This window comes from Tachysurus fulvidraco, chromosome 25, assembly GCF_022655615.1.
Source record: "Tachysurus fulvidraco isolate hzauxx_2018 chromosome 25, HZAU_PFXX_2.0, whole genome shotgun sequence".
In the NCBI taxonomy this organism is placed as follows: domain Eukaryota; kingdom Metazoa; phylum Chordata; class Actinopteri; order Siluriformes; family Bagridae; genus Tachysurus; species Tachysurus fulvidraco.
In genome coordinates this window covers 6,999,002-7,024,851 of record NC_062542.1, presented here as the reverse complement: position 1 = coordinate 7,024,851, position 25,850 = coordinate 6,999,002, and the positions used below count along the sequence as shown (strand labels likewise).

At 40.3% G+C, this 25,850-nt stretch overlaps 2 protein-coding genes across 4 annotated transcripts; one reads left to right on the top strand and one right to left on the bottom strand.

Moving 5' to 3' along the window:
- Nucleotides 1-12,660: 12,660 nt before the first annotated feature.
- alg2 (ALG2 alpha-1,3/1,6-mannosyltransferase) lies at nucleotides 12,661-16,985 on the bottom strand. 3 transcript variants are annotated; one of them, XM_027173910.2, is made up of 3 exons: nucleotides 16,828-16,985; nucleotides 14,555-14,873; nucleotides 12,661-13,934 (listed from the first exon to the last, which is right to left on the bottom strand). In XM_027173910.2, the coding sequence occupies exons 2-3, from the start codon at nucleotides 14,861-14,863 to the stop codon at nucleotides 13,035-13,037; spliced, it is 1,209 nt and encodes a 402-aa protein (XP_027029711.1). In that variant the 5' UTR covers nucleotides 14,864-14,873; nucleotides 16,828-16,985; the 3' UTR covers nucleotides 12,661-13,034. The 3 variants fall into 3 exon arrangements, with proteins under 3 accessions (XP_027029711.1, XP_047664653.1, XP_047664654.1); XM_047808697.1 differs by having other exon boundaries at nucleotides 14,555-14,876; nucleotides 16,828-16,976; XM_047808698.1 differs by having other exon boundaries at nucleotides 14,555-14,870; nucleotides 16,828-16,976.
- Nucleotides 16,986-17,177: 192 nt separating this feature from the next.
- On the top strand, nucleotides 17,178-23,724 carry sec61b (SEC61 translocon subunit beta). Its single transcript, XM_027173918.2, has 4 exons — nucleotides 17,178-17,335; nucleotides 18,242-18,339; nucleotides 18,891-18,995; nucleotides 23,446-23,724. The coding sequence occupies exons 1-4, from the start codon at nucleotides 17,333-17,335 to the stop codon at nucleotides 23,531-23,533; spliced, it is 294 nt and encodes a 97-aa protein (XP_027029719.1). The 5' UTR covers nucleotides 17,178-17,332; the 3' UTR covers nucleotides 23,534-23,724.
- Nucleotides 23,725-25,850: the final 2,126 nt, after the last annotated feature.

The following is a 25,850-nucleotide window of genomic DNA, read 5'->3' as shown; positions in this document are numbered from 1 at the left end:
ACACACACACACACAGCCTATTACTCAATATAGTGCGTGTGTGAGGTTTCATCTTCGCTTGTCAAAAGTCTGTCCATCCTGACAGCAAAGTGAGCCCTGCACTGATGCCCATCACTTTCAGTGTCACACTCAGATGCACACACACATGCTTTTGTTAATTTTCTTTTTCTCTCTCTCTCTCTCTCACACACACACACACACACACACACACACACACACACACACACACACACACACACACACACACACACACACACACACACACACACATACATATATACACAGGGATCGATTGAGATGTATGTTGCTCACTGTGGACAGGTCTGGCCTAATCTCTCTGAGTCCCTGTTCTCTCCAGGAGCCCATTATGAGCACGTGCCTTGTATTAGCCCATTAATCTGCTGATGGTGTGGCACGTTAGATTCCTTCCCCCTTTCTCTCGAGGGAAGCTGTTTGTCATGATGGATTGAGCCTGTGTGCTTGTGTGTGTCTTTGTCCTTGCATGTGAGTGATCTCCGTCTCTTTGTTGACCACAATATCTCACTTTACTTGGAGTCTGCCTTGGCACAAATGCTGATATAGTGTACAATCTCGCAGTAGTCAATAAATTCAGTAAATAAAACTAGCGAAAAAGGTTAACAACAATATATGTTATATATGTTTGCACAGAATGCTATTAATTTTCATGTTACACAGGAGCAGTGATGAAATTAGGAAATTATTTGGTTAAGGTTTTGATAAAACAAAGGGGTTCTCAAGGGTTTTAACAACTGGGAACCACTTAACAGTAAAATCATTATTATATTACAATATTGAAATACATTTATAATAATAATAATCATAATAAGCATTTTGGTTATTTGCTGTAAATCCTCTGATGGGATTTTTTTCTGAACTTTATTCCCATTATATATATATATATATATATATATATATATATATATATATATATATATATATATATATATATATATATATATATATAATTAAATTCCTGTGGAGGATTTGTCAACTTTGCACCATGTGTACTAAGATCCACCACAACCCTGGCAAGGATAAAGATGATGAAGAAGAAGATGGGTGGCTGGGTGGAAATTGGCATGTGGTCTAAATTGGGAAGAAAAATAAGAGGGAAAGGAAAGGCAATTATTTCTAAGTGAAATGTTTATTATCTATGTTGTGTTTATAATACAACTTAAAATATATCTAAAATATTAAAAGAACAAGGTTGTGTGTGAGTTTATAGTTTATAGTATATATGAACTGCAACTGACATACAATGACACAGAAAAAAAAATCCTAAACTTCTAAAACATTATTATTTCATATTCAAAGTACTTCAGATCCCCTAAAATAACATTAGGCGGTTATTTGTCTTGCTGCTTGCCCAAACCTTTTTTCTCTAATACATCTGTTGTACATCAGTCTCTCGTTTGCGTTTCCGTGTTTTGTCTTTTCCGTGTTAATGCAGGTGTATTCAGCTAATCTGACGGCTTCGACCAGGGCTGTTGGAACACAAACACCGGCGTGTTTTCCGATCAATAGCTCCATTAAACACGAATTAGTGCTAACTTGATCAAACAGCATGCCTTAGTGCCAATCTCTGTCAATTACCATGGTAACTGTGAGAGGCTCTTCTAAACGGCTCCAGGAGCCACTCGATCCACGACGGGAGACGCCAATCACTCTCCACAGCCCGCAGCAAGAGCAGAAGATGAGAAGAAGAGAGAGGGAGAGAAGAGAGAAAGGAAAAAGTGAGAGAGGGGAAGTAGTCTCCATGGCGTTCTCCTCCAGCACATCTCCAACTTCAAGATGAACTCCCAAGATGAAACGAGGGGGGAAAAAAAGACATTTATTTTCTTGAAATCAGCTGCACGATGGGAAGATGTGTGGCTGTGGGGTTTGCATTCAGTCCCGGCATTAGTTTTTTTGCTTCAGAATCATTTGAATTATTAATATAATCCTAGTAATAACTATCTAAATGACTATGTAAGATCCTTAGCTAAAAACATAACATAGTTTTCTTGAACACTCTCATCTGATTGGTCAAAATAGAACATTTATATAAATATTCACTCATTCAAGTGCATTCGCCTTAAGTTACAGTTTCTATAGGAACCAATTCACAAGAACATATTAAGCGCTCCACATCGTCTAAGGCTCAGAATAAATGTAGGGATCTAAAACAAACAAACAAACAAATAAATACATAAATAAACTAACAAACTAACAAAAAAGGACTGAAGGAGTCTCCATTTTCAGGGTTGCTTCATGGTTCATACATTTGCCTCACACCTCTCTTGGTGGTTGGGTGTTTGATTCCTGCCTCCACCCTGTGTGCGGTGAGTTTGTTCTTCATTTGTTTTGGCTTCCGGATACTCAATTTGTAGACCAAAGATGTGGTGTAGACTGATCTCTAAATTGTGTGTGAATGTGTAAGTGTGCATGCGATTGTGTTATGTGATGTGTTAGCACCCTGTCCAGAGTGTCCTTATACCGTGAGTTCCATGGACACGCTTCAAATTCACCATCATCCTGTGTTGTTAATCAGTACAAAATATTGATTGAGTCTCCATTTTCATTATGTTTGTATAGAAAGTATCTCAACGTGGATTTTTTTTGTCAGGAATTGGTCTGGACTTTTTTCTGGGACGACATTGTTGCAGTTTGTTTCTGTGCCACGTTCCCGCCTCTGCACACCCGTCCCTTGTGTTTCAATTATTGTCACCCCTATTTATACCGGTTGTCTTGCCTCTGTGTTTTGCTGAGTCCTTGTCTCTTGTTTTTTGTATTTGTGTTTCTTTTCCTTTGTTATTTTTACCCTTCAATAAACCCCCTTTATGTTATTCCTGCATTTAGGTCTTTTTATCCATGAACATACCCCGTTCCCTGACAATTTTTGTTCGACGTATGTGACCATGTGCTTAATATAGAGAAAAATATACAAACGATCAAGGTAACCATAGACAGTTTTAATATTCAGGAAAGGGAGGCCTCTGGTGGTCTGGAGGTGAAATGTCCTAGGCTGAGGTGACAAAATTAAAACCGAACACATTAAAAAAGTGTGAAACATACCAGATTATGTGGCACTTGTTAGTATTACACCTTAAACCGGGAAGCCTTTATTATCGCATGCCTTCGTACATTCATCACATTAATACAATCTACTATAGTGTACTATTATAAGCATTATACTGTAAATACAGTTTTGGTGTCTGTGTTAAAAATATTTCTTCAAATTATTAAGTTCATCTATATCAATATATAGGGGCACGGTGGCTTAGTGGTTAGCACGTTTGCCTCACACCTCCAGGGTTGGGGGTTCGATTCCGCCTTGTGTGTGTGGAGTTTGCATGTTCTCCCCGTACCTCGGTGGTTTCCTCCCCCGGTCCAAAGACATGCATGGTAGGTTGATTGGCATCTCTGGAAAAATTGTCCGTAGTGTGTGTGTGTGTGTGTGTGTGTGTGTGTGTGTGTGTGAGTGAATGAGAGTGTGTGTGTGCCCTGCGATGGGTTGGCACTCCGTCCAGGGTGTATCCTGCCTTGATGTCCGATGATTGTGTAAATTAGTGAGAGTGAGTGAGTATATCAATATATCACGGGTCATGAGCAAATAAGCACTTACATTCATCTACTTCAAATTCTTTTTAGCTAGAATAATATCAAACTGTTCAGATATTTTTTCTATTAATTATTTCATTAATTCGTTCATCTTCACCACTGGAAGAAGTAGACCAAAGCAGGAAACCACGTGAATTCCCATTTGGTCTTCTGCTTGCTGTCAGTCTGCCTCAAGATTTGATGACTTGTACAATCGGAGCTGCTTTTCTGCTAACCACAATTCAAAGATTGAGTCACCATAGGCGTTCTTTCAGCTCCAACCAGTTCTTCTCTGACCTTTCTCATTAGTAAGGCGTTTCTGCTTGGAGACTCGGCTGTTTTTCGTTCAAAGTTCAAATCCCAAAACTGCCAAGCTGCCACTGTTGGGCCCTTCAGCAAGGTCCTTATGTGCTCAATTGTGTAAATGAGATAAATGTGTCTACTAAATACGTAAATGTAAATGTAAGCTCTAGAGACTGGTGTGTGTAGAAATACAAGCAATCTGTAAAATGCTCATACCAAACCCACAGTTGATGGTATGCATGATTTTATGTATTGTCCTGCTGCCACATTATAGTCTAATTGAACAATTGCACAAATGAGTAGGTGTAAATGTCTCCTTATACTATATACTGTAGTTATGCATAGAATTGTGTACAGCATCTAACTGGATGTATTCATGGACAGTTGTGTAGTACAATAAATTTGCAGTATAATTAATAAGTACTACTCGTTACATTTTTAACTGAGGAAATGGCTTCAACTTCTGGTCTTGGATGTTTTCCTAATTCACACAGGATTATTTGCTAATCGCTTCTTTTACTGGAGGAAGCTGCAGATGTGTGCAGGTCTAAGCCTGTGTAATCTTAATTAAATTTGATATATTATACCTTTGCTATTACAAAGGCATGTTATCTTAATAAAAGACTCAATCATTACTGTAATCACAAGCACTGATGAGGTAGTTTATGTTTGTGATCATCACTCATCAGTCCCCTACACACACACACACACACACACACACACACACACACACACACACACACACACACACACACACCCCCACACACACACACACAGAGTCATATGAGGAATACCCTGTCACCGTATGTGTTGCTGTAATTGTTGCTGATATGAAAATAGCCTGCTGTAAAAGTGATAGCACTGCGGGTCCTCCATTGGCCTTTGTAACAATAATGAATGAATATCATTAGGAAATACAGTAAACAGAATACACACTTGTGGAACTATACAAGAATGTGACGGTGATTGCATTATCATACTGTATATAGATTATATAAATCAAACCAATATCAAAGAATGCAAGATCTGAAGTTTGAAAGTTTTTAAATCAAAGAAAGTGGAAAAGGAGAAGGAGGTAAGAAGATAATTGTGTGAAGAGAAAAGAGAGGAAGAGAAATGGCATGATGAATAGAGCAACAGGGAAAATAAAAAGGAAAATACGAGCTTTTGTCCAGTCTGACCCTCTTTGCTGACCTCCGGTATCCCATCATCCCTTGCATGGTGTGGGACAGATGTGTGCTGTGCTATAGAAAGCTGTGATTTCCCATGTGTTCTCCCCTCACTGAACCTCTTATTCTCTCTTTCCTCTCTTTCCATCTCTCAGGATCATAGATTTCTGAATGAGGCTCAAAAGGTAATTGAATATGTTATGCCACTGTTTGGATGATAACAGGATAAAAGAGATGGATCGGATGCTGGCAGTTGTTGTTTATGAGATCAACGATCAAACTTTTATCATCATAGTAGGTCGTGTTAATATATAAGTGTAAGAATGTATGAAAAAGGAGACACACTTACACAGGTCCTGGTTAGATAATAATCTCAGACTAGAACGGTACATTTCCTAAGTTGTACATGTTCCCCAGTTTTGTCCCGCTGTCCAAAAACCGGCTCTATGTGGATTGACCATCCTGGCTGTATTTCAGATCATACAAGACTGACAATGTGGTTGTGCAATAAGACTAAATCACTGCATACGAATCAATATGTTTGATCATTTTTAAAAAAAAAAAAGAACCTGCACTTCTGGTGACTACTGTGAATAAACACTAACAATCATGCTATACACTCTATATTCTAAATTTATAACACACACACACACACCCCACACACACATTTGCCTAAAGCAGTGATTATCTGCGCAGGCAAACAAACCTCTCACATGCCTTCTAACCTCTGCCTGGCAATAATTAGCTTGAGTTAATTACAGCCTTACTGCAGGTTAAACTAGTAAAAAAAATCACCCAGGAGATATGGTTATATCAATCAAACACACACACACACACACACACACACACACACACACACACACACACACACACACACACACACACACACACATGTACAAACCTTCTGAGACTGGTTTTATGAGCTTAGTGTCCATGCTCAGAGCACAGTTTGAAAAGGGTCAATATGAGACCGATGACAGTTCAGGTCTTACACACACACACACACACACACACACACACACACACACACACACACACACACACACACACACACACACACACACACACACACACACAAATATACCTCTTCTCACAAGGAACATTTCTCCAAAAGGTCAAAATAGTCTTGTATTACCATCATCATGGGGACATTGAGACACATAAAGACACACAGAAATAGCTTCTGAGACCAGCAGTGAGAGGACATCCTGGATGAAGCAATTAAGTAATAGCTTAGGGTCCTTATGTTCCTCTTGGGTGTGCTTCTCTCGCTCAAGCTCCCCCTTCCTCTCTGTCTTTACATTCTCTTGTCTCTTTCCCTCTTCCTATTTTTTTTTTTTTTGTTTTTTTTTGTTTTAGTGGTTTGCTCTGGGTACTCTGGTTTCCTCCCCGAGTCCAACGGCAAGCACTGTAGACTCTCTGAGTTGTCTGGGAATTACTTGTTTTTAGTATTAGTGTCATACAAATGGTCAAGACCTCAGAGCTCATTTTTATCATAAGCTAGGATTGTTTTTGCCATTGGTCCATCCATTCGTCTGTCCATCCATTTGTCAGTGTGTCTGTCTGAGATTCTTGTCAGTATGTTATCTCAAGAACAAGTGGGTGAATTAGTCTTACCTGTAATCATAGATCCTAACAGTCAAGGTCATAACAAAGTCTGAAATAGCTTTTGTGTTGATAGCTTTCTTAACTTTCACTGTATATTTTAAGGATATATATTTTCTGCCATATAATTAGTAAAAAGAACTAGATTTGTTGTTGTTGTTGTTGTTGTTGTTGTTGTTGTTGGTGGTGGTGGTGGTGGTGCCATTGTGACTTTTTGTGACTTGATTATTTTCATTTTATTTTCATTTTGTCCACTTAGTGTCCTCATGGGACTCGGCTTTGTGTTTGTCTCAGAGACTGTTCTTTGTTCGATTTCCTTTTTCTGAACTTTCTCGTGGGTTAAAGCACCCTCTCACGTTATATGCATGTATGAAGTTGGACACCAATGATGCCTTGTTGAGCTCAAACATACACAGTCACAGAAGGATAAACCAGCCTAAGATTTTTTTCTAAAAGAGTCCAGCACACCAAGTAGTATTTGGTCAGTGGTGGTCCTGTGGTGTTTCCTGTCATCCCATGGAAGGAGGTTGCCATAATGTGTCAGAAATGGTACTTAGCTTCATAAAGTGTTGAACACCAGATTATCAGCTTTCAAACTTACATGACATGCACTTTCAGAACAGAAGTGAGTATTAATCCAAAAATAATTCAATCCTCCACTATCTTTATAACAGCTGCCGCCATGCTGCTGGCTTCACAAATTTACTCTGCAGCCTCTTAATTAAATCCTTGGGATGAACGTTCCGTCTCCAATTTCACTAACACACGAGTTATGCGTTGTCTTAGTAAGGCTGTTGTATATTTAAACGTGTGCTGGATTTTGAATGAATGCATGGCCCTTGTGCCCTCTCTCTTGGCCGTCTCTGTAATTCCCGCACTTCCATTAACCGCTGTATTGATAACAGTCATTAGCATATTTATGGTGATAGCAGGGCTGTTATTGTTTGTGCCGGCTATTAATCTTCCTTCCGAGCAACTGATCTGACAGCTCAATCTATTCTGCCATCGCACCATGCACTCATACGCTCGCGCCACACTGTGCTTTTGTCTAGAGGTAAATAGGTGGAGTGTGTGCGTGGAGGGAACGATGGAAGAGGGAGGAAAAGAGTGTGATTGACATGACCCCTACTCAGGTGAGAAGCTTCCTTCCAGCTGGGCCGTGGGCATTACTGACACCCTGCCAGCCGCTGCCAGTCTTCCGTGATTGTTCTAACTGATTACACTCCCCTGAGGTGGACGCACAAAAACACACGCTATTAATTGGACGTAAGTGTATCATACACAAATGTTATTTGTAATATTTAAGCCAGATGTTTGCTTCTGGCTGAGCATAACATCTAGATGCACAGCATGATGGTAGTAGGACACGTGCAGGTTGGTTGGTTTGTGTGTGAGAGGTGGTGGGTAATAGTGGATATTTGGGGGTTGCTGTAATGTGTATGTGTGTGTGTGTCTGCATGTGCAAGGGTGTGTATGTAACTAATCAGGGCTCTCAAGAGGGCAGTGAATACGGAGTGTCACTCTCACCCAGTGATTGACAGCTTGTTGATTAGGGGTCGGCTGAGGGCTGGAAACGAGCCAGTATCACCAGGGGCAATCAGCAGCTCCCATGGCTCATTCTCTCTTTCTATCTCTCTCACTCACACACACACACACGCACACACACACACATGAAGCACTCTAGAGGCAAGAGCTGATCATCTGAGACCAAAATGTGTTTAGAAGAAAAAAGAAAAAGAAAACATTCAGTGTGGACAAACTGAACATAGGATCATCTTAAAGTGCCAAAGTGCAAATAGTGTATCTAGTTGAACACACACACACACACACACACACACACACACACACACACACACACACACACACACACACACACACACACGCGCGCACACACGCACACATATGCGTGTACAGCAATGCTCAAACACCCAGTACAAAATAATTAGCTGCTTTATTGTACACTTTCAAGAACAGTTTTAATACATTCACACAAAACCCTTGTATAAACGGGTGTATTTGTTAAAATAGGGTACATAAAACCTCTTTGACTACATAGGAGAATCTTTCCAGTTTTTTTTAAATCATTTATCATCTTCAGTGATAAATATCTGCCTTTACTGAGCCTATCATTTTGCCCATAACGCTGCAGAGTGATATATTAGTGATTGCTTTAATAAAGCGCTGCAGTGAGATGTTTTATAATACAAATGTAAATCAAAACTCACACCACACACTACATCAATTACCCAGGCTCGAAAAATGCTAATAGAGCAGAATATTTTATGGAAGTAGTAAAATTTTAAATCATATACAATGTAAGAAAGCACTAAAAGGCAGGTCATGAATACAAATAGTTTGAGGTTTGTCTTTTACATGCAGCAGAGATGAGCTATCACTCTGTATGTATGTCTGAAAGTGTGTGTGTGTGTGTGTGTGTGTGTGTGTGTGTGTGTGTGTGTGTGTGTGTGTGTGTGTGTGTGTGTGTGAGAGAGAGAGAGAGAGAGAGAGAGAAAGAGAGAGACCAGTTAATGGACGAAACAACATAAGGTGTCCTATTGAGGTGTTGGACAAAAGTACTGTATTCGCTGACAGTCTGACATCATCATTTGCACATATACATTTCCCTACATATCACAATAGAAGTACCAGCATCTCAGAAAGTTTGTGTATTCCACCACACTAGTGCAAACCTGTTCCAGCATAACAATGCCTCTGCATGAAGTAAGGTCCACAAAAACATGGATTACCAGCTTTGGAGAAGAAGAAGTCAAGTCCTCTACATAGCCCTGACCTCAACCCCAATGAACACCTTTGGGATGAACTGGAACACTGACTGAACATTCGAGCTCCAGAATCTAGTAGAAAGCCTTTTTTAGAAGCGGAGACCAAAAAGAATGGACTACATGGAATTGTCAGAAAGCACATGAAGATACCAGAAATCCAGATGACGACGGGTTCCCTTTAAAGTCTGGCTCCTTTAAACTCTGGTTCCTCTAAAGCGGTGGTCCCCAACCTTTTTTTCACCGCGGACCAGTCAATGTTTGATCATTTTACTGCGGCCCGCTGGGGGTGGGGGGTGGCGGCTATACAATTAAATTAAATAATTTTAATTTACATCTATTTAAACATGCCTTTTTAACTCACTACAACGCTAAATCAATGAGAACCCTGAGTTTGTTTATTTGAAACGAGACGGTTCCATCTGGGGTAATAGGAGACAACGACACCCGAAGTGTGTTACTTATGTCCAGTTTATTCTGTTGTTTTGTTTTGGTTGCCGTCACTGCAGAAAACCCCGCTTCACACAGATACAGTAGCATGTTTGAAATGACAATAGGGATTTAAGTGCTGTGGTGGCAATCTCAGGGTATTCCGCCATGACCTTAATCCAGAACACCGGCAGAGTTTCTAACTTTCTAATGACGTCTGTTTCGTGCTCATTTTTGCTAATTTGTGGGTTAAATTTGAGCAAACACAATATACACGTACTGTACACCAAGCACTGTTAAACATAACAAAGTACCGGTGAACAGAGAGAAGAGCGATACACACCTTCTCTCCACCAAAGCTACAACACCACTGCCGCTTGCAGCCGCTCAGCTCCAGACGTCACCTAAACCCGGCCCGATAGCACGATATTTTGCGCATGCGCGGTATTGGTGCGGCTTTAGGTGACGTCTCTCAGCTCCCGGTTAACCTCTCGTCCATGGAAAGTCGCACAAACCCGAGAGAAATACACCACAGTAAATAAAATGGAAATCATTTAATTTTCCTTGGGCGGCCCGATACCATTTGGTCCACGGGGCCCGGGGGTTGGGGACCACTTCTCTAAAGGGTTTCTTCCTTGTATTTTCTCAGGAAGTTTATCTTTGCCGCTGTTGCCTCTTGCTCTTTAGGGATCAATATAAATCAAATCACAGGTTTATACTAATGAGTATGTGCTAACAGATTATCTACAGCTAACTCACAGGAACTTAGTAAGGTGGACATTCACATAAACAACTTTGTAGCAGTCAGAGGTAACACATGAATTCCTTCAAGATTTCAAGCCAGAACCAACATTCATTTTTTTTATATATCACCGCAGTAAGAGGGAATTATCAGACGCATTCCCCTTAGACTTTCGGTTTTAATCAGTCTAATAAGAAACTACTTTTTATTCAGAATGTACCAGTAGCATTTCAGAGCAAGATATAGCTGCTGAGCAGGTCAGATGGACAAAGCTTTTTGTAGCAAGCTTCTTGACTGATGATGACCGAGGCAATAACTTACAATATATTGTAGCACCGTGCTGACAATCACCTGCTCCTCCATGCCACATACAAACAATGGTCTTGGATGTTCTGCACATCGAAAAAACTGACTCATCTTGTCAAAGAAGGCAGGTCAGTAGAGACAAGAACTCAACACGCCGTGTGTCGAGACTCCTGAGTACGAGCACTTTCCTTCACACATCATTTTTCACATTCAAAAGAAAGTTGATTGATTCAAACGAGCTGAGAACGTTACGAGAAAGAGATTCCATCAATGCTCTGTAAACTCTGCATTCTCTAAAGGTTATCATGTCACACTTCCCTGTTATTTACACCCTTCCTAGCCTCATAAGCGCTCTCTAATAATACATGATTAAAGCCCAATCAACACCCAGATAAGCTCAAGACCTTAATAGATCTTGTGTTAATCAGACCCAAGGAGAAATTGTGCATGGAAACTGCCAACAAAACAGATACACAAGCCTCAGTGATGATATTAAGTGTTCATCCCTATTAAGAAATTAAAGATGGTGCTGTAATAAAGCCTACATGAAAAATATTCCCTCGTATTTCCAGCATTTCATCTTTAACAAAAAATACTCATTTTGGTACTTTTCGGTTCCAAATGTACTATAACCAGGACTTGTGGTGTTCTCTTATAATGTATTAACAGCCACTCAGGTATAAAAGGTTTTTCTGACTTGTGAATGCATTTCTGAGAAAATAATATGCCTTGATTCTAATTTGTCACTGATGACATCTTAAATGATGTTAGTGGTCAGGACCAGGGGACAAAAAGACAACAGAACAGAGGAAGAGAAATTTTGTGACTGGGTGTCAGGAATAAATACAGCAAATCTGCTGCACTCCCGTAAGATGCCCATAATGTTGTAAATGTATTTTCCCCCGGATTCATTATCTCATTCAAGCAGATTTTATATCTTGTCATGTCTTTCCCTTTTTTTAGTGTAATGGCAACCGTTTACTGTTAAGCTGTTCCGAATCAAATTACCACCAACGATGGCAATAAAGAGCCAAACCTCTTATCCCCTGATAATTGACTCTTTAAATACAACTTTACATACACTCTTAAAGGCTCAGGACTGGCATAGGATTTTAAAGATTTCTGTGATTAGAACACATGATTGAAGAAAAAGAAAGCTCAGAAATTTAAGTTAATTTCTGCATTTTATTTAGGATTTTCTACAATCTAAGTACCGTGGCCTGGGTTCGATTGCCAGGCAGCAAACCAACCCAGCCACTGAGGCTCAGATAAAATGGGAAGGTTGCATCAGAAAGGTCATCCGGCATAAAAAAACAAACCCTGAGGCCAAAATAAAAAATTAAAAAAGGTGTGTATTTGCTTCTGGCAGCTGTTACTTTTGCCTCATTCAGAGCTGTGAATTCATGAAACTCAGTTTTGTGAACTAACAGAGAAAAAAAAAGGCAAAGCTGTGGACTCTTTGTCCCATGATCAGTGATAAGAATAAAAACAGTTCCTAATGATGAATGAATGAATAAATAAACCAATAAACAGAAAAATCAGACTGGAAAATGTCACTGTCTAAGAACGTGATGACGTGAGACAGAAAGTGTTGTGGTGGAATAATATTTTTCTTAAAATATTTTGTTAGATCACTTTACATGTCACCTGGAACTCTGATATTTTAGAGCAATAAACAGATACAAAGACATTGTGGCATTTTGGTAGTGATATGACAAACACGACATTGTGCACCAATTTGTTTATTGATATAATTTTTTTCCGTTAAATCTCTGATGAGGAAGCGAACGGCCACAAATAAATCCCAAACCCATATATAAAATAACGGTCCTGCGTCGGAAAACGTTCCATGTTGCGTATTGTAAGACATCTGCTACTTAGCATCTTATCTCATAGATTCACACACAGACACACATTCAATGTCCAGAGTAAATCATGAACCTCTCAGTCAGCAGCTGCTGCACATTGTCCTGTACTGTCACTCCAGCTCCAGTGTTCGATAGATCAATTCCCTACATGTTCAAGGCTCTCTTCTTTAATTAGAGAGTACATTCTTTCAGCACCAGGTCAGTGGAATAACAGCAGGAGGGCGTCAATGGATCAGTTGACCAAACTGATGACATACTGATAAAGCTGATCGGTGAAAGCTTGCAGAGAGAAGCGTTCTAACACTCTGTCCCTTCCTGCCTTCCCTACACGCTGCTTGAGCTCCGGATCAACCACAAATCGCTGAATGGCTTCGGCAAAGCTCTCGGCTGTTGGCTGGCACAAGAAGCCCGTCTCTCCGTCCGCCACGGACTCCAGAGGTCCTCCAGAGGCTACGGCAATCACGGGGCATTGCATGTACATGGCCTCAACTGGTACAATTCCAAAGTGCTCACCGCTGGGAGTGTAAAGAACACAAGTGCTTTTGTTTAGCAGCGCCACCTTCTGCTGGTCAGAGAAGGAGCGCAGAAAGGTGACGTGCTCCTCCAGGCCGAGAGTGGCGGCTAGAGAGCGCAGCTCAGCGTAGTGCTGCACGTTCTCAGCCACACGCTCGTCATAGCCACCTGCCATCACTAGGTGTACCTGTTCCCACTGGGAAGCTGAAATCCGCTCCTTTAGCGCAGCCAGCGCTTGCAATGCTAACGGCAGGTTTTTCTTCCTCTCGTAGCGATTTATCGAGAGAAAAAGGAAGCGCCGGTGCTCAGGGATCAACCCATCAAGGTCTTTGACTTTCTTATCAAAAGTGGACGTGTTCAGAGAGGGGTAAAGGACATCTGTTTGGATCTCTGCCAGGTTAGAGAAGGTCTGTTTGAAGATGTCGGCGGTGAATTTGCTGTTGACTACAATGAGGTCGGCCAAACCGGTCGTGAACTCCTCCAGACGGTCTATGGGCGCGCGGTAGAGACGTTTGAGCAGAGAACGCCGCTCAGTTAGCAACTGATCAGGGAAGTGGCAGTAGAAGAGGACCTTCTTCCTGTGGCGTGCCAGACGCAGGACAGGAATGCATGCAGACACCTAAAAGAGATTTAAATAGACACCCTTAGTTACAAGATAGAACCTTCATCCCAAATCGCATACTTATTGTAAGTAGTGTGTTTACACTGAGAATTTATAATGCACTTATTCAACTGGAAAAAAAAAAGTATTGAATATCGGAAACTTCTTGAACTTAACACTCGCAGCTTTGCTACATAACAGAAGGGGGCGTGGCTAACAGGTGCCTACACTGGATGAAAAAAAGATTTTCAAGATGGCTGACAACAGCCTATTCTGATAAAACTAATGGAGTCGCATCACGGGAAATTGAGATCATTTGGCATTGACTGGGGAACAACATATACTAGCGTGTGGTATGACATTTGGGACGAGGCCCAAATGTTACCTAATGTTCTGTTTGGTCACCCTAACTTCCAAAAATATCTGTACACAAAAACTTTCATAAAAGACTTTTCCAGAAAGCATCTTTTCACATTTTGTAGAGTGATTTTAATTTAGAAGAACAACTGTTGAATATTACAGTGCAATCACAATCATAGAAACAACTGATCAATAAGTGCTTGGGTGCTGATCAGTTCCATACAGACTGGAGCGCCACCCAGCAAAGACGGGGGAAAAAAACAACAACCAATGTTTACCTGGTCACAGAAAACCACATCGTATTCCTCTCTGCTCAGGAACACTAGGTAGAGGGCTACATAAATCATGCGCAGGTAGGCACAGATGGCATGGAAGTACCCACACACACTGGTGGGCAACCAGTCGCCAACACACTCCACGGGCAGGTCTGGTGAGAGCGTTTCTGAGAAGCAGTGCTGTGGATCGTAATGAGCCGTCCAGATCTTTACACTGCATCCACGTGAGCGCAGGGCGACAGCTGCATCCACCACCAGGCGCTCCGCACCTCCTATTCCCAAATCAGGGTGCAAAAAGACCACTCGAACCATGCTGCTGCTGCTGCTGCAACACGAAACACAGCAAAAGATTTTAAACACCAGGATTACTAAACTAAACAGGATTACTGTACAATTTACATATATGCAATACAACTGCACTTTATTCTATAGTATAGTTATATCACTAATCATATATTCAGTCACTGTATTGCATCCTCCTGCTATATACTTCTCGATTCTGTCATTTTATTTTTTACTTCTACTGCTTGCTCCATTTTATTTCCATTTTTATTTTACTTTTAAATTCAATTTTTGACTATTTTGACTTTGACTCTATTTTCACAACACTAAAAACCGTAAAAAGCATTTCACTATATGTACTGTGTATGACTCTGATGGGGAAAAAACTTTAGTTTATTGTGTATATCTGCTCTGCCTTTGGGAACGGAGTCCAGAGTTTGCTGAATTCACCATTTCTAAGTTGGTTGCTCATTAATATATATATGTTTTAAATAATTAAATTATTTTTTATCAACATTATTTCCAAAGACCAATCAGTGATATTCTTAAAAGATCATCAATGATCATTTCTCCCAGCAATCAGTGATCAATTTTATTACTAAATACACTGACCACCATTATTCTCAAAGATTAATCACTAATCAATATTTTTCACAAAGGACCAAACAGTGATCAACATCATGACACAAGGCCAACCGATTACCATCATTCTCAGAGAAAATCAGCATTATTCTCAAAAACCAATCTGAGAATAACAATATTAACAAAGACCAATCACTAATCATCATTATTCCCAACAGCCAATCACTGATCAACATTGTGTCCCACCGATACAGTTCATTATTCTGAACATCTTTTGATAAGATATTGGTATTATCAATTACTTCCTATACTAATGACTGCACTTCAAGTGACCCAACTGTTAAACTCCTGAAATTTGCAGGTGTGTGTGTGTGTGTGTGTATATACAGTACCGTGCAAAATCTAAATCAAATCAATATTTGGTGTTATTTTTTTTTGCCTTCAAACCAATATGAAGTGATGGCACGGCCCCCACAGAGCCCTGATCTCAACATTATCGAGTGTGTATGGGATTACATGAAGAGACAGAAGGATGTGAGAAAGCCTACATCCACAGAAGATCTGTGGTTAGTTCTCCAAGATGTTTGGAACAACCTACCAGCCGAGTTCCTTCAAAAAGTGTGTGCAAGTGTACCTAGAAGAATTTCTGCTGTTTTGAAGGCAAAGGCTGGTCACACCAAATATTGATTAGATTTAGATTTCTCTTTTGTTCTTTCACTGCATTTTGTTCATTTATGAAAAAAAGTATTTAACACTTCCATTTTTGAAAGCATTCTTTGTTTACAGCATTTTTTCACACCTGCCTAAAACTTTTGCACAGTACTGTATATGTCAGTGTGTATATGTGTGTGTGTGTGTGTGTGTGTATGCCTCTGTGTGTGTATGTCTAAGTCTGTATGTATGTATGCATGCATGTATGTATATATGTCTCTGTGTGTGTATATGTGTCTGTTTGTATGTGTCTGTGTGTATGTGTGTTTGTACGTATGTATATACTGTATGTCTCTGTGTGTGTATGTATGTATATGTCTGTGTGTATGTATGTATGTATATGTATGTGTGTATGTGTCTGTATGTTTGTATATGTGTGTTTGTGTATATGTCTGTGTATGTGTCTGTGTGTGTGTATATATGTCTGTGTATGTGTCAGTGTGTATATATGTCTGTGTGTGTATATATACTGTATGTCTGTGTTCGTGTGTAATGTATATTATATCAAGTTTCATTTTGACCAAACCCTTGTAGGACGTAAACAATAGTACAATACAAACTGTTACGGAATTTTGTGTTATTATTTACACAGTTATTATAATTAGATTATAAATTAGCCTCAGAGACCTAGCTAGCTCTCATTCATAAGCTCTGAACGTTATGTCATTTAATAATTACAAAACTGATATCTTAATACTTACCTTAGTAACCGTATTAGTCTACGTACTGTAACTAGCTAGCTGCCATTATGGCTCAAAAATCCATACAGGTAATCGAATACAATCTTACACCAATAAAAGAAGGAAACTACGCTCTGCAAGAGCCAAAATGTCGTGTCCTCACCAAGTAAGGCACGTCATCGCTTCTTGCTATTATGCTCGCTGCAATTTTGCCTGCTTCAAATATTATAATTAAACGGTATATCAGATAACTTTAACCAACAAAATAATAATATGTCATTTGAATGGATATTTGTGAATATCATTCAATTAATGTAGGCTTTTTAAAAATTTGTTATATGTTTATTTTTTGTTAGAAATTTCAACAGGCATCGCAAATAGGCAGCTAATCGGGTCCTTCCTTGAGTTGTCGTGGCCTTTTCTGTAAATCGTCAGCAGAAAATAGCCCCTTCTTTTTAGACACTTCATTCCCGGTGACCGTCTGCTCAGGTTTTTACCCTCGAACGCTAACAAAAAGCTCAACAACATGGTAAGTTTTTTTAAAAAATTTATTTAATGTGAATTCACGGTCTTAGTTACAGTAACCAAGCAAAGCTTTACAGTACATAGCTAACGTTAGCTACCTGTCAGTCAGGTTAACATTTATTTATTTATTTATTGCATGTAAATCGATTTATTTACATTTCTCCTTTTTTTAAATATGTTTTCTTGCTTTTTGTGAAATTGACAGTTAAGTACCCTGTTATTAAGTATCCTGTTATTAAGTACCCTTGTTAATTAGATGGAGTTTTGCATACGTGGCTTTTGGTTAGTGGACCACCATAAAAGTACCATTAACTACATGCATCAAACATTTTCCAAGCACTTTATATCTCCTCTCTGCATACAAGTGCTCTTGGTTCTAATTTTTAATGATTCTAAAACTAACTGTATGTGTGTGATTGTTGTGTAGTGTTTTTAAAGCAATGCAGACCCCCATCTCACACACACACACACACACACACACACACACACACACACACACACACACACACACACAATCTGAAACACTGTGTTCAAAAAGTCTTGGCACATGTGGTTTCCTCAGGAGAGAATAACAGCACTTTTATAAGTTTAGTTTTGTTCCCCTTTTGATTCAGATTATGTTTTCAGAGAGGATCAAATCTGAGGGTTAAAATGTCTATTCATTTACATTTACAGTATTTAGTAAATTTACATTTACACCATTTCTATGATGATCAGGATTCAGTGGCTTGTTGAAAGGCACATGTATGCAAAAGTCTTATGTTTCTGAATGATGATGATGGTGTAAAATATCCTAGTACTATGAGGTCAGCTCCAGTGTTGACTGTTACTGTTGATGGTGTTTTGAGACATGATATTACATGATACTAAAGAATATGATTATATAATACTTTTTATATTTTGGTTTCAGCCTGGACCCGCAGCAAGCGCATCTAGTGTCGGGGCCTCTGGCCGTTCCCCCAGCAAGACGGTGGCCCCGAGAGCAGCAGGATCTACAGTCAGACAGAGGTATAAGCTCCCAATAAACCTTAAACCAACCACATTAAGAGGTCACACTAAAAAAGGATGGGTGTAGTGGGTGGGTGGGGCTAGGGGTTGTTTGTGTGTGTGTGTGTGTGTGTGTGTGTGTGTGTGTGTAGGAGGTGGGTGGTTGGGTGTAGGGGTTGAGTGGGTGGGTGTGGGTGTAGAGGTGGGTGGGTGTGGGTGTAGAGGTGGTGGGTGTAGGGGTTGAGAGTGGGTCAGTGGGTGTAGGGGTTGAGAGTGGGTCAGTGGGTGTAGGGGTTGAGAGTGGGTCGGTGGGTGTAGGGGTTGAGAGTGGCTGGGGGGTGTAGGTGTACGGGTAGAGAGTGGCTGGGGGGTGTAGGGGTTGAGTGTGGGTGGATTGGGTGGTGTGTAGGGGTTGAGTGGGGGTGTGTGTGTAAGAAAGTTAGTTCAGAGTGATTAAGGCAGTACTGTTATCTGCTGGAGTAGGAATGCCTCATTCAGAGATAATGAATAACATGACTCTGTGTTGTTGAAGTGTCTAATTCAGATTTATCTCTCTTTCTTGCCACACACAGGAAAGCGACTGGCAGTGGTACACGGTCTGCAGGCCGGGCTACAGCATCAGCAGGTACAGGTGGCATGTGGCGCTTCTACACTGAGGACTCGCCAGGACTCAAAGTGTAAGTAAATTCACACAGCACCAAACTGTTTAGCTTTCTATCAAGCTTTTGTAGTACATAGCAGCAAAGAGGCTTTTCATTTCTGACATCAGCATGAATCATACAACCATTCAGCCATTTTTGAGTAACTGTCATTTACGTGATGCCACCCACAGAGTTCCCTGATCTCCTGGTGTGTCTGTGTGTCTCTCTGTCTGTCTGTGTGTTGGTGAGTGGGCGGGGCTAGTGGCGGGGCGGCGCTTCTTTGTGAGATAGACCACAGACTCTACTACATTTAACAATTACTATTTAACACTAAATATAAAATTTAAATAACATAATAATAAATAAGAGTGCAAAACAACATTAAAAATTTTGCGGACACACGTTTCATCAAATGACTAGTTATCCTCTACACAGTGACGGACCACGTCTTTCTCTCATTTCGGCCGAGTGGCGCGCTCGCGATGTGAAGCGGTGTGAGTGGGTGGGGGTCTGCGCTATTCTCCGAGATGCACTTGACGACCTTTGTGCAGCAGAGTTTTTACTTTTTTTGGACGACCTAGTTAAGGCGGTAGGGCTTCCGAGCTTAGGCGGGCCGCCTTAACTGAAAAGCGCTGCGGGAAACCCTGTAGATCATAACAATCAACGTATACAGTCATTTCTCAGAGAAAAGTATTGCAGTTACACGTTTTGCTATACACATTTATTTTCTTTTGTGTGTATTGAAAAAGAAAAACAGAGGGGTAAAAAAAAATCTAATTTTGACATAATTTCTCACACAACTCCAAAAAATGGGCCGGACAATATTATTGGAACCCTTTCAAAATTGTGGATAAATACATTTGTTTCAAGCATGTGATGCTAAACTCACCTGGGGCAAGTAACAGGTGTGGGCAATATAAAGATCACACCTAAAAGCAGATAAAAAGAAGTTGACTCAGTCTTTGCATTGTGTGTCTGTGTGCCACACTAAGCATAAAGAACAGAAAGAGGAGAAGAGAACTGTCTGAGGACTTGAGAACCAAAATTGTGGAAAAAAATCTCAAGGTTACAATTCCTCTCCAGAGATCTAGCTGCTCCTTTGTCCACAGTGCACAACATGATCAAGAAGTTTACAACCCATGGCACTGTAGCTTATCTCCCTAGACGTGGACGGAAGAAACAATTGATGAAAGGTTGCAACACAGGACAGTCCAGATGGTGGATAAGCAGCCACAAACAAGTTCCAAAGAAATTCAAGCTGTCCTTAATGCTCATGGTGCATCAGTGTCAGCGCGAACTATCCGTCAACATTTGAATGAAAAGAAACGCTATGGCAGGAGACCCAGGAGGACCCCACTGCTGACACAGAGACATACAAAAGCAAGAGTTTATTAAAAGATCATTTTAATTTGTATCTAAAATAATTTATAGAGCAAGTGTGATAGCCTGGTTGCCAGTAGTTACGATCCTGAAACTGTCACCGACTCGTCCGTCTGTGATGTTGCAGTAACAGTCGGTGTGACTTATTGAATTTTTTTTTCTTCCTTTGCCTGTTACTTCCATTAAAAAAAACAACACGTCCTTTAAAGCATTTTGAAAGTTCCTGAACCGGTAATCAACACAGATTTTGTTCCCAAATTGTGCCGCATTTCCGAGTGGCAAGCTGTGTTTTCGCTGGTTGAGAGCTGGCCTGAGGGAGGTGTTATGTGATTAGTCAGTATTATTTCAGCTTGCTTCTTCACACCACACATGCATGGTGACATGGCATTGCTTTGATAGGTGCAGAACATGTTTTTTACAAAATTGAAATTTCTGTGTTTAGCCCACACATGCTTGAGAGAGTCAGTCATGCTAACTTACTGCGAAGGTTAAAGAAGGGAAAGAAAACCTTGAATTTTTGGCGTTCTGTCCGCATTTTTCTTCTAGTTGGAGCTGAATATAACAGCTTCATGTAGAATGTAACTTTCCTACATTTTGTTGGACACGTTGGCAACGTAAACACACCTTCACCCCCACACCCCCAAATGTTACTGTGGAGAAGTGTGTTTTCTTTTTGTTTTTCTCACACACACACACACCCCCCTTCATTCTTTTCTTTCCTTTCCTCTGGTTGCTGTACCTATTTTCTTCACTGCCATGCAACCACTACCTGGGTGTCAGGTTTGTCAGCTCCTGTTAAAAAACCAAACAAAAGACAAACTGCTTTATGTTCATAAGCTGAGGTAATGAATAAATGAATTGAGATGCTTAATCTGTTCGCGCGCACACATGTACACAGAGACTCATTTTTAATTCATCCCACAGCTCAATAGGAAGTGACACAGAAGGGAGAGGCAGGGGGATCTGGGAGGTTTAGCATTTATGAGGATAAACATTAAATTTTAACGCCAGGAAATTGGCCTCTTGGGATCAACCCCATCTTTATTTGATCGCTCCTGCAGACTGGCCTCCTAGACAGAGGTGTGTGTGTGTTTGTGTAATATCCACAGCCATTTTGTCAGTAATATTGTGTAACAAACCATAATTGTAATGATTAGCATAATAAACTAGAAAGTGTACAGAAAGTAGAGACCAGAACAGTCAGGTTCACCCAGTTGGATTTTTTTTATTTTTTTATTTTTTGTTACAGAAGAGCAAAAAAACACGTCAAATATTTCTGGGGTTATGAGTTGAAAGGGAGTAATAGGATGTGCGCACAGGCAGGGATTAGGATTAAAAATCAAACATTTTTCATTGAACATACTTAAGACATCAGAATCAAAATCATTGTTGCAGTAAAAAATGTTATTTTAAAAACCTAGCCAGTTAGAAACAAGAGTAGCCTAAAGGGTCAACCATATTCTCCAAACAAGCCTAAATTCACAACCAGCTACAGGAAGATATGAAGAAGCTAGAGCCAAGCTATGGCGGCGTTTTCTGAAGATCGAAGGAACATCGTTGTAGGACGGATGGGGTCTGTTAAATGCTGTGTGGATTTATGTGTAAAAGTATTGTTTCTGTTCAGAACAAACACACATGAAACGCAAATGTGTTTATTCCCTGATCACCGGTGGCAGATGTACAGCCATCAGGACTAATGGCTATGATTTTGAGTAAATCCACCGATACGAGGAAGGCACAGGATAACGCAAAACTCAGGAGGCAGTAGGGGCAAAGGAGAAAGCATCCTTATTGCCTCAAGCTCACTTGGACAGATGTTTGTGTTTCCACAACTTTGTGACCTCCTTATCATGGAGCACACGTGTAACCGTGCAGTCTGTTACACAACTCATACAATGGAAATTCTTCATTGTCTCGCTTTTTCCTAACGTCTTTTACGGACCTCAAGGATCTCCATTATAAAGCCAGATGTGTTAACGGCACAAGCCCGAGTGTGTAGCCGTGCAGCCGAGGGGCCTCATGATGAGTTAATCTGCACAAGCTGCTTTCAGCAGGCTGAGGGGTGTGTGACTGTGCGTGTGTGTGTTTCAGAGCTTAATTAAAGTCCTGTCTGAAAAGGTCACATCAATTAAAGCCTGGGGGGTGGGCCTTCGGTCGGCATGGTTACTTTGCTGCCTAGCGACCCAGGGGATGGTCAGTTCCTCTTTTTAATAAAGCCGCTCGTTAGCCGCTGCTTAGCGCCATGCCACTCACCGCCGTTTATAAGCCTAATTACCCCTCCTCTGTGTCACATGACCACGACGACGTGAGCTGATTGGCCCGGGGGAATGAATCATTGATGGATCAGAGCTGTCAGTCAGAGAAGTTCTCTGTGCTGGATTTAGAAGTAATCCACAGATAGATTTTTTTTAACCTTTCAGAGAGAGTAGGAGTGGACGTGTAAAACTAGAGAATAAGTTCCATCAGGGGAAAAAGTTCTGAAGTAACTCTAAATTTAACACGTCATATTGTACGGCATGCTATTACACACAAAATCATTCCATATAATAGCGGGTTTATTTTAGTTTGTGGAGTATTAGATATAATGTGAAGTTTTGACCACTAGAGGTCCTTCTGTTAACATGCACTGTTCACTAGAGATGTCATGTGGAAACGGAGCACTAACTCCTCTTTCGCTCTCTCTCTCTCCTTTTCTCTCTCTCTCTCTCTCTCTCTCTCTCTCTCTCTCTCTCTCTCTCTCTCTCTCTCTCCCCCTCCCCCTGTCTGGTTCTCATTCTCACTTAAACTTTGTCTGTATCTCTTTCTCTCTCTTGCCTCTGTGTCTGTCTGTATACCGGTCTCCTGCTCTTTCTGTCCCTCTCTCTCTCTCTCTCTCTCTCTCTCTCTCTCTCTCTCTCTCTCTCTCTCCTTTTTTCCTGTCTTTCGCTGTCTTTTTTCCATTTCTGTCTCTGTCTGTTATTAACTGATTCATTAATAGAAGAAAGGAAACTTGTGTAGAAAGTGTGTGTAAAGGAAAAATGTGTAAGCATGTTGGTCATGGTATTTGTCTGAGTAAGTGAACAAAACTTAACTGACCGCCCCACCCTCTCTCTCTCTCTCTCTCTAGTGGCCCAGTGCCAGTACTTGTAATGAGTCTGCTGTTCATCGCCTCCGTCTTCATGCTGCACATATGGGGGAAGTACACCCGCTCCTAAACCCTCCTGACCTTTGAACTCTGACCTCCAAGTGATTATGACATCCGTGATTAAGAATTAAGCCATTGGACCTGGACCAAACTCTGACCTTAAACAACAAACTGGTTCACATGTCTTCATTTCAGAAAATCAACTTCCCTGCTACAAGTATTCTTTTTTTTTTTTTTTTTTTTTAAATCTGGAACCGGACATGTACATTTTTTTATTTTATTTTGGCTAACATTTGTACAACAACTTCTGTAAAATTGTACAATAAAACAAAACAAAAAAAAAAGTTGCCTGCCAAATGTCTGTCTTAAAGTTTCAAAGAAAATCTGGTTTAAGGGTGACGTGGACTAGTATGTGGCGCTGTTACATAATGCTGATAGGAAGGTGCAACAATTGTGAGTGTGTGTGGAGAAAGTGAAGCAAAGTAAAAGAGAGAGCAGTGCTTGTGGGACTCCACCTGCTTCTGGGCAATTATACAATAGCTCTCACTGTATCCTGCAGCTCTAGACCAACATCATGTGCACCTCACAGCAGCTTGTCTCATCTGAGCAAAGCTTGCATGCTACGGACTTACAAGGAAATACGCTGAGCGTGTGAGTCACAGTACTGTTGCTACCCTGTCAAGAAAATCTTCAGGTCTGCCGTGATCATACTTTCCTGCATTTTCTTTACCTTTAGTGCTGCTTAATACAACCATAAATATTTGGACAGGGACATTTTTCATTTTCAACGATATCCTCCATCGCTTGAATTGAATGACTCATAGAAAAAAAACTCTTTCCTAAACGATTAACAGAATTATTTTTTTTATAGCTGAAAGTCTCCACTTTAATCACACCTCACTTCAGATCCAGTGTGGTAGTGTACAGAGGCAGGATTATGAACATTGTGTCACTGTCCAAATTCTTATGGACCTGACTCTATACTCACACTCTCTCTCTATCTTACACTCACTCACTCACTTAAGGATGGGTTTCAATTTCTTCCTAATATCGTCTCTGGGTGTTTTTCCTGGTCACCTTCACCTCTGGCTTGCTCAATAAGAATAAACATATATAAAAACTCCTTCCCTCAATTCAGCTCAGTGTTAGAGGCAGTAGTGCGACTCAGACTTCTTCCCCAATTGAACAGGGAAAAAATAGATATCTGATTATAAGAAGCCATTTTTTTTTACCCAAAATAGACAGTAAAAAAAAAACATTTGCCTCAAATGTACAGTTTTTAAAAACTTGTACAGTTATTTTTTTTATCTGTTTATATATATGTATATGTATACATTTTATACATTATTTATAAATATATATCTATAAAATATATATATTTTTAATTTATTCTCTTTTTTTGGATGCATCTTTTTTTAAAGTGCTACACAGAAACTGATTTATACTTCTTTTGTTTTTGTTTAACTTAATCGACACCTGAGTTATATTAATGCACATGAAAAGTCTTCAAGAAACAGTTATGAAAATCCTCATTAAAAGTATACAGAGGTAACATCCTCAGGGTCCGGTGAAGATTCTGAGAATGGGACTGCTGAGAGGCATTTGTAATAAATAAATAAATAGATAGATAGATAGATAGATAGATAGATAGATAAAGTAAACTGTTTGCATTTAATTATGGTAAATATTCATCCTAAGAGTGAATGTAAAAGGCTGAGGCCATATTGTTGGATATTGTTGTTATTATTATTGTTGTTAATAGTAGTATTTAATTAACCGACCACCGGCAAACAATATAGTTTTTAACTACACAGCTATGATTAAACATTTGAATAAAGTTTTATTCCCAAGCTTGGAAAATCATTTCATCTTTTTGACCTTGCAGCAATGCCTGCAAGGGGCGCTCTAGATTGCTACACACTGCTCCTGAGACTGCAGTAGGCTGAGTGTCTGCTCCATTGCCTAACTTTGTGTGTGTGTGTGTGTGTGTGTGTGTGTGTGCGCGCGCCCGTGTGGATGTGTATGTGTATTATTCATGCCCTGAATAATGAGGGTTAGGTTTCCCCACTGGTCCACTGTAATCCCTACTGTGAGTGACACAGCCTGAATGATTCTGCATCATCTATATTATAAATCCATATCAGAGGTGTGTGTATGTGTGTGTCTGTCTCTGTGTGTATGTCTGTCTGTGTGTGTGTCTGTATGTGTGTGTGTCTGTGTGTGTGGGTGTGTGTGCGCGTAGATGTTGGATATCATCCAGTATGTTGGATTCATATCCAGACTATCTAACATGCATGTCTAGCAAAAATTACAATGTGCGCTGCCTTCAGACATGCAAAGTCAAACACCCCACACACTTCTGTCCACTGCTCCCACACAGTCTGGTT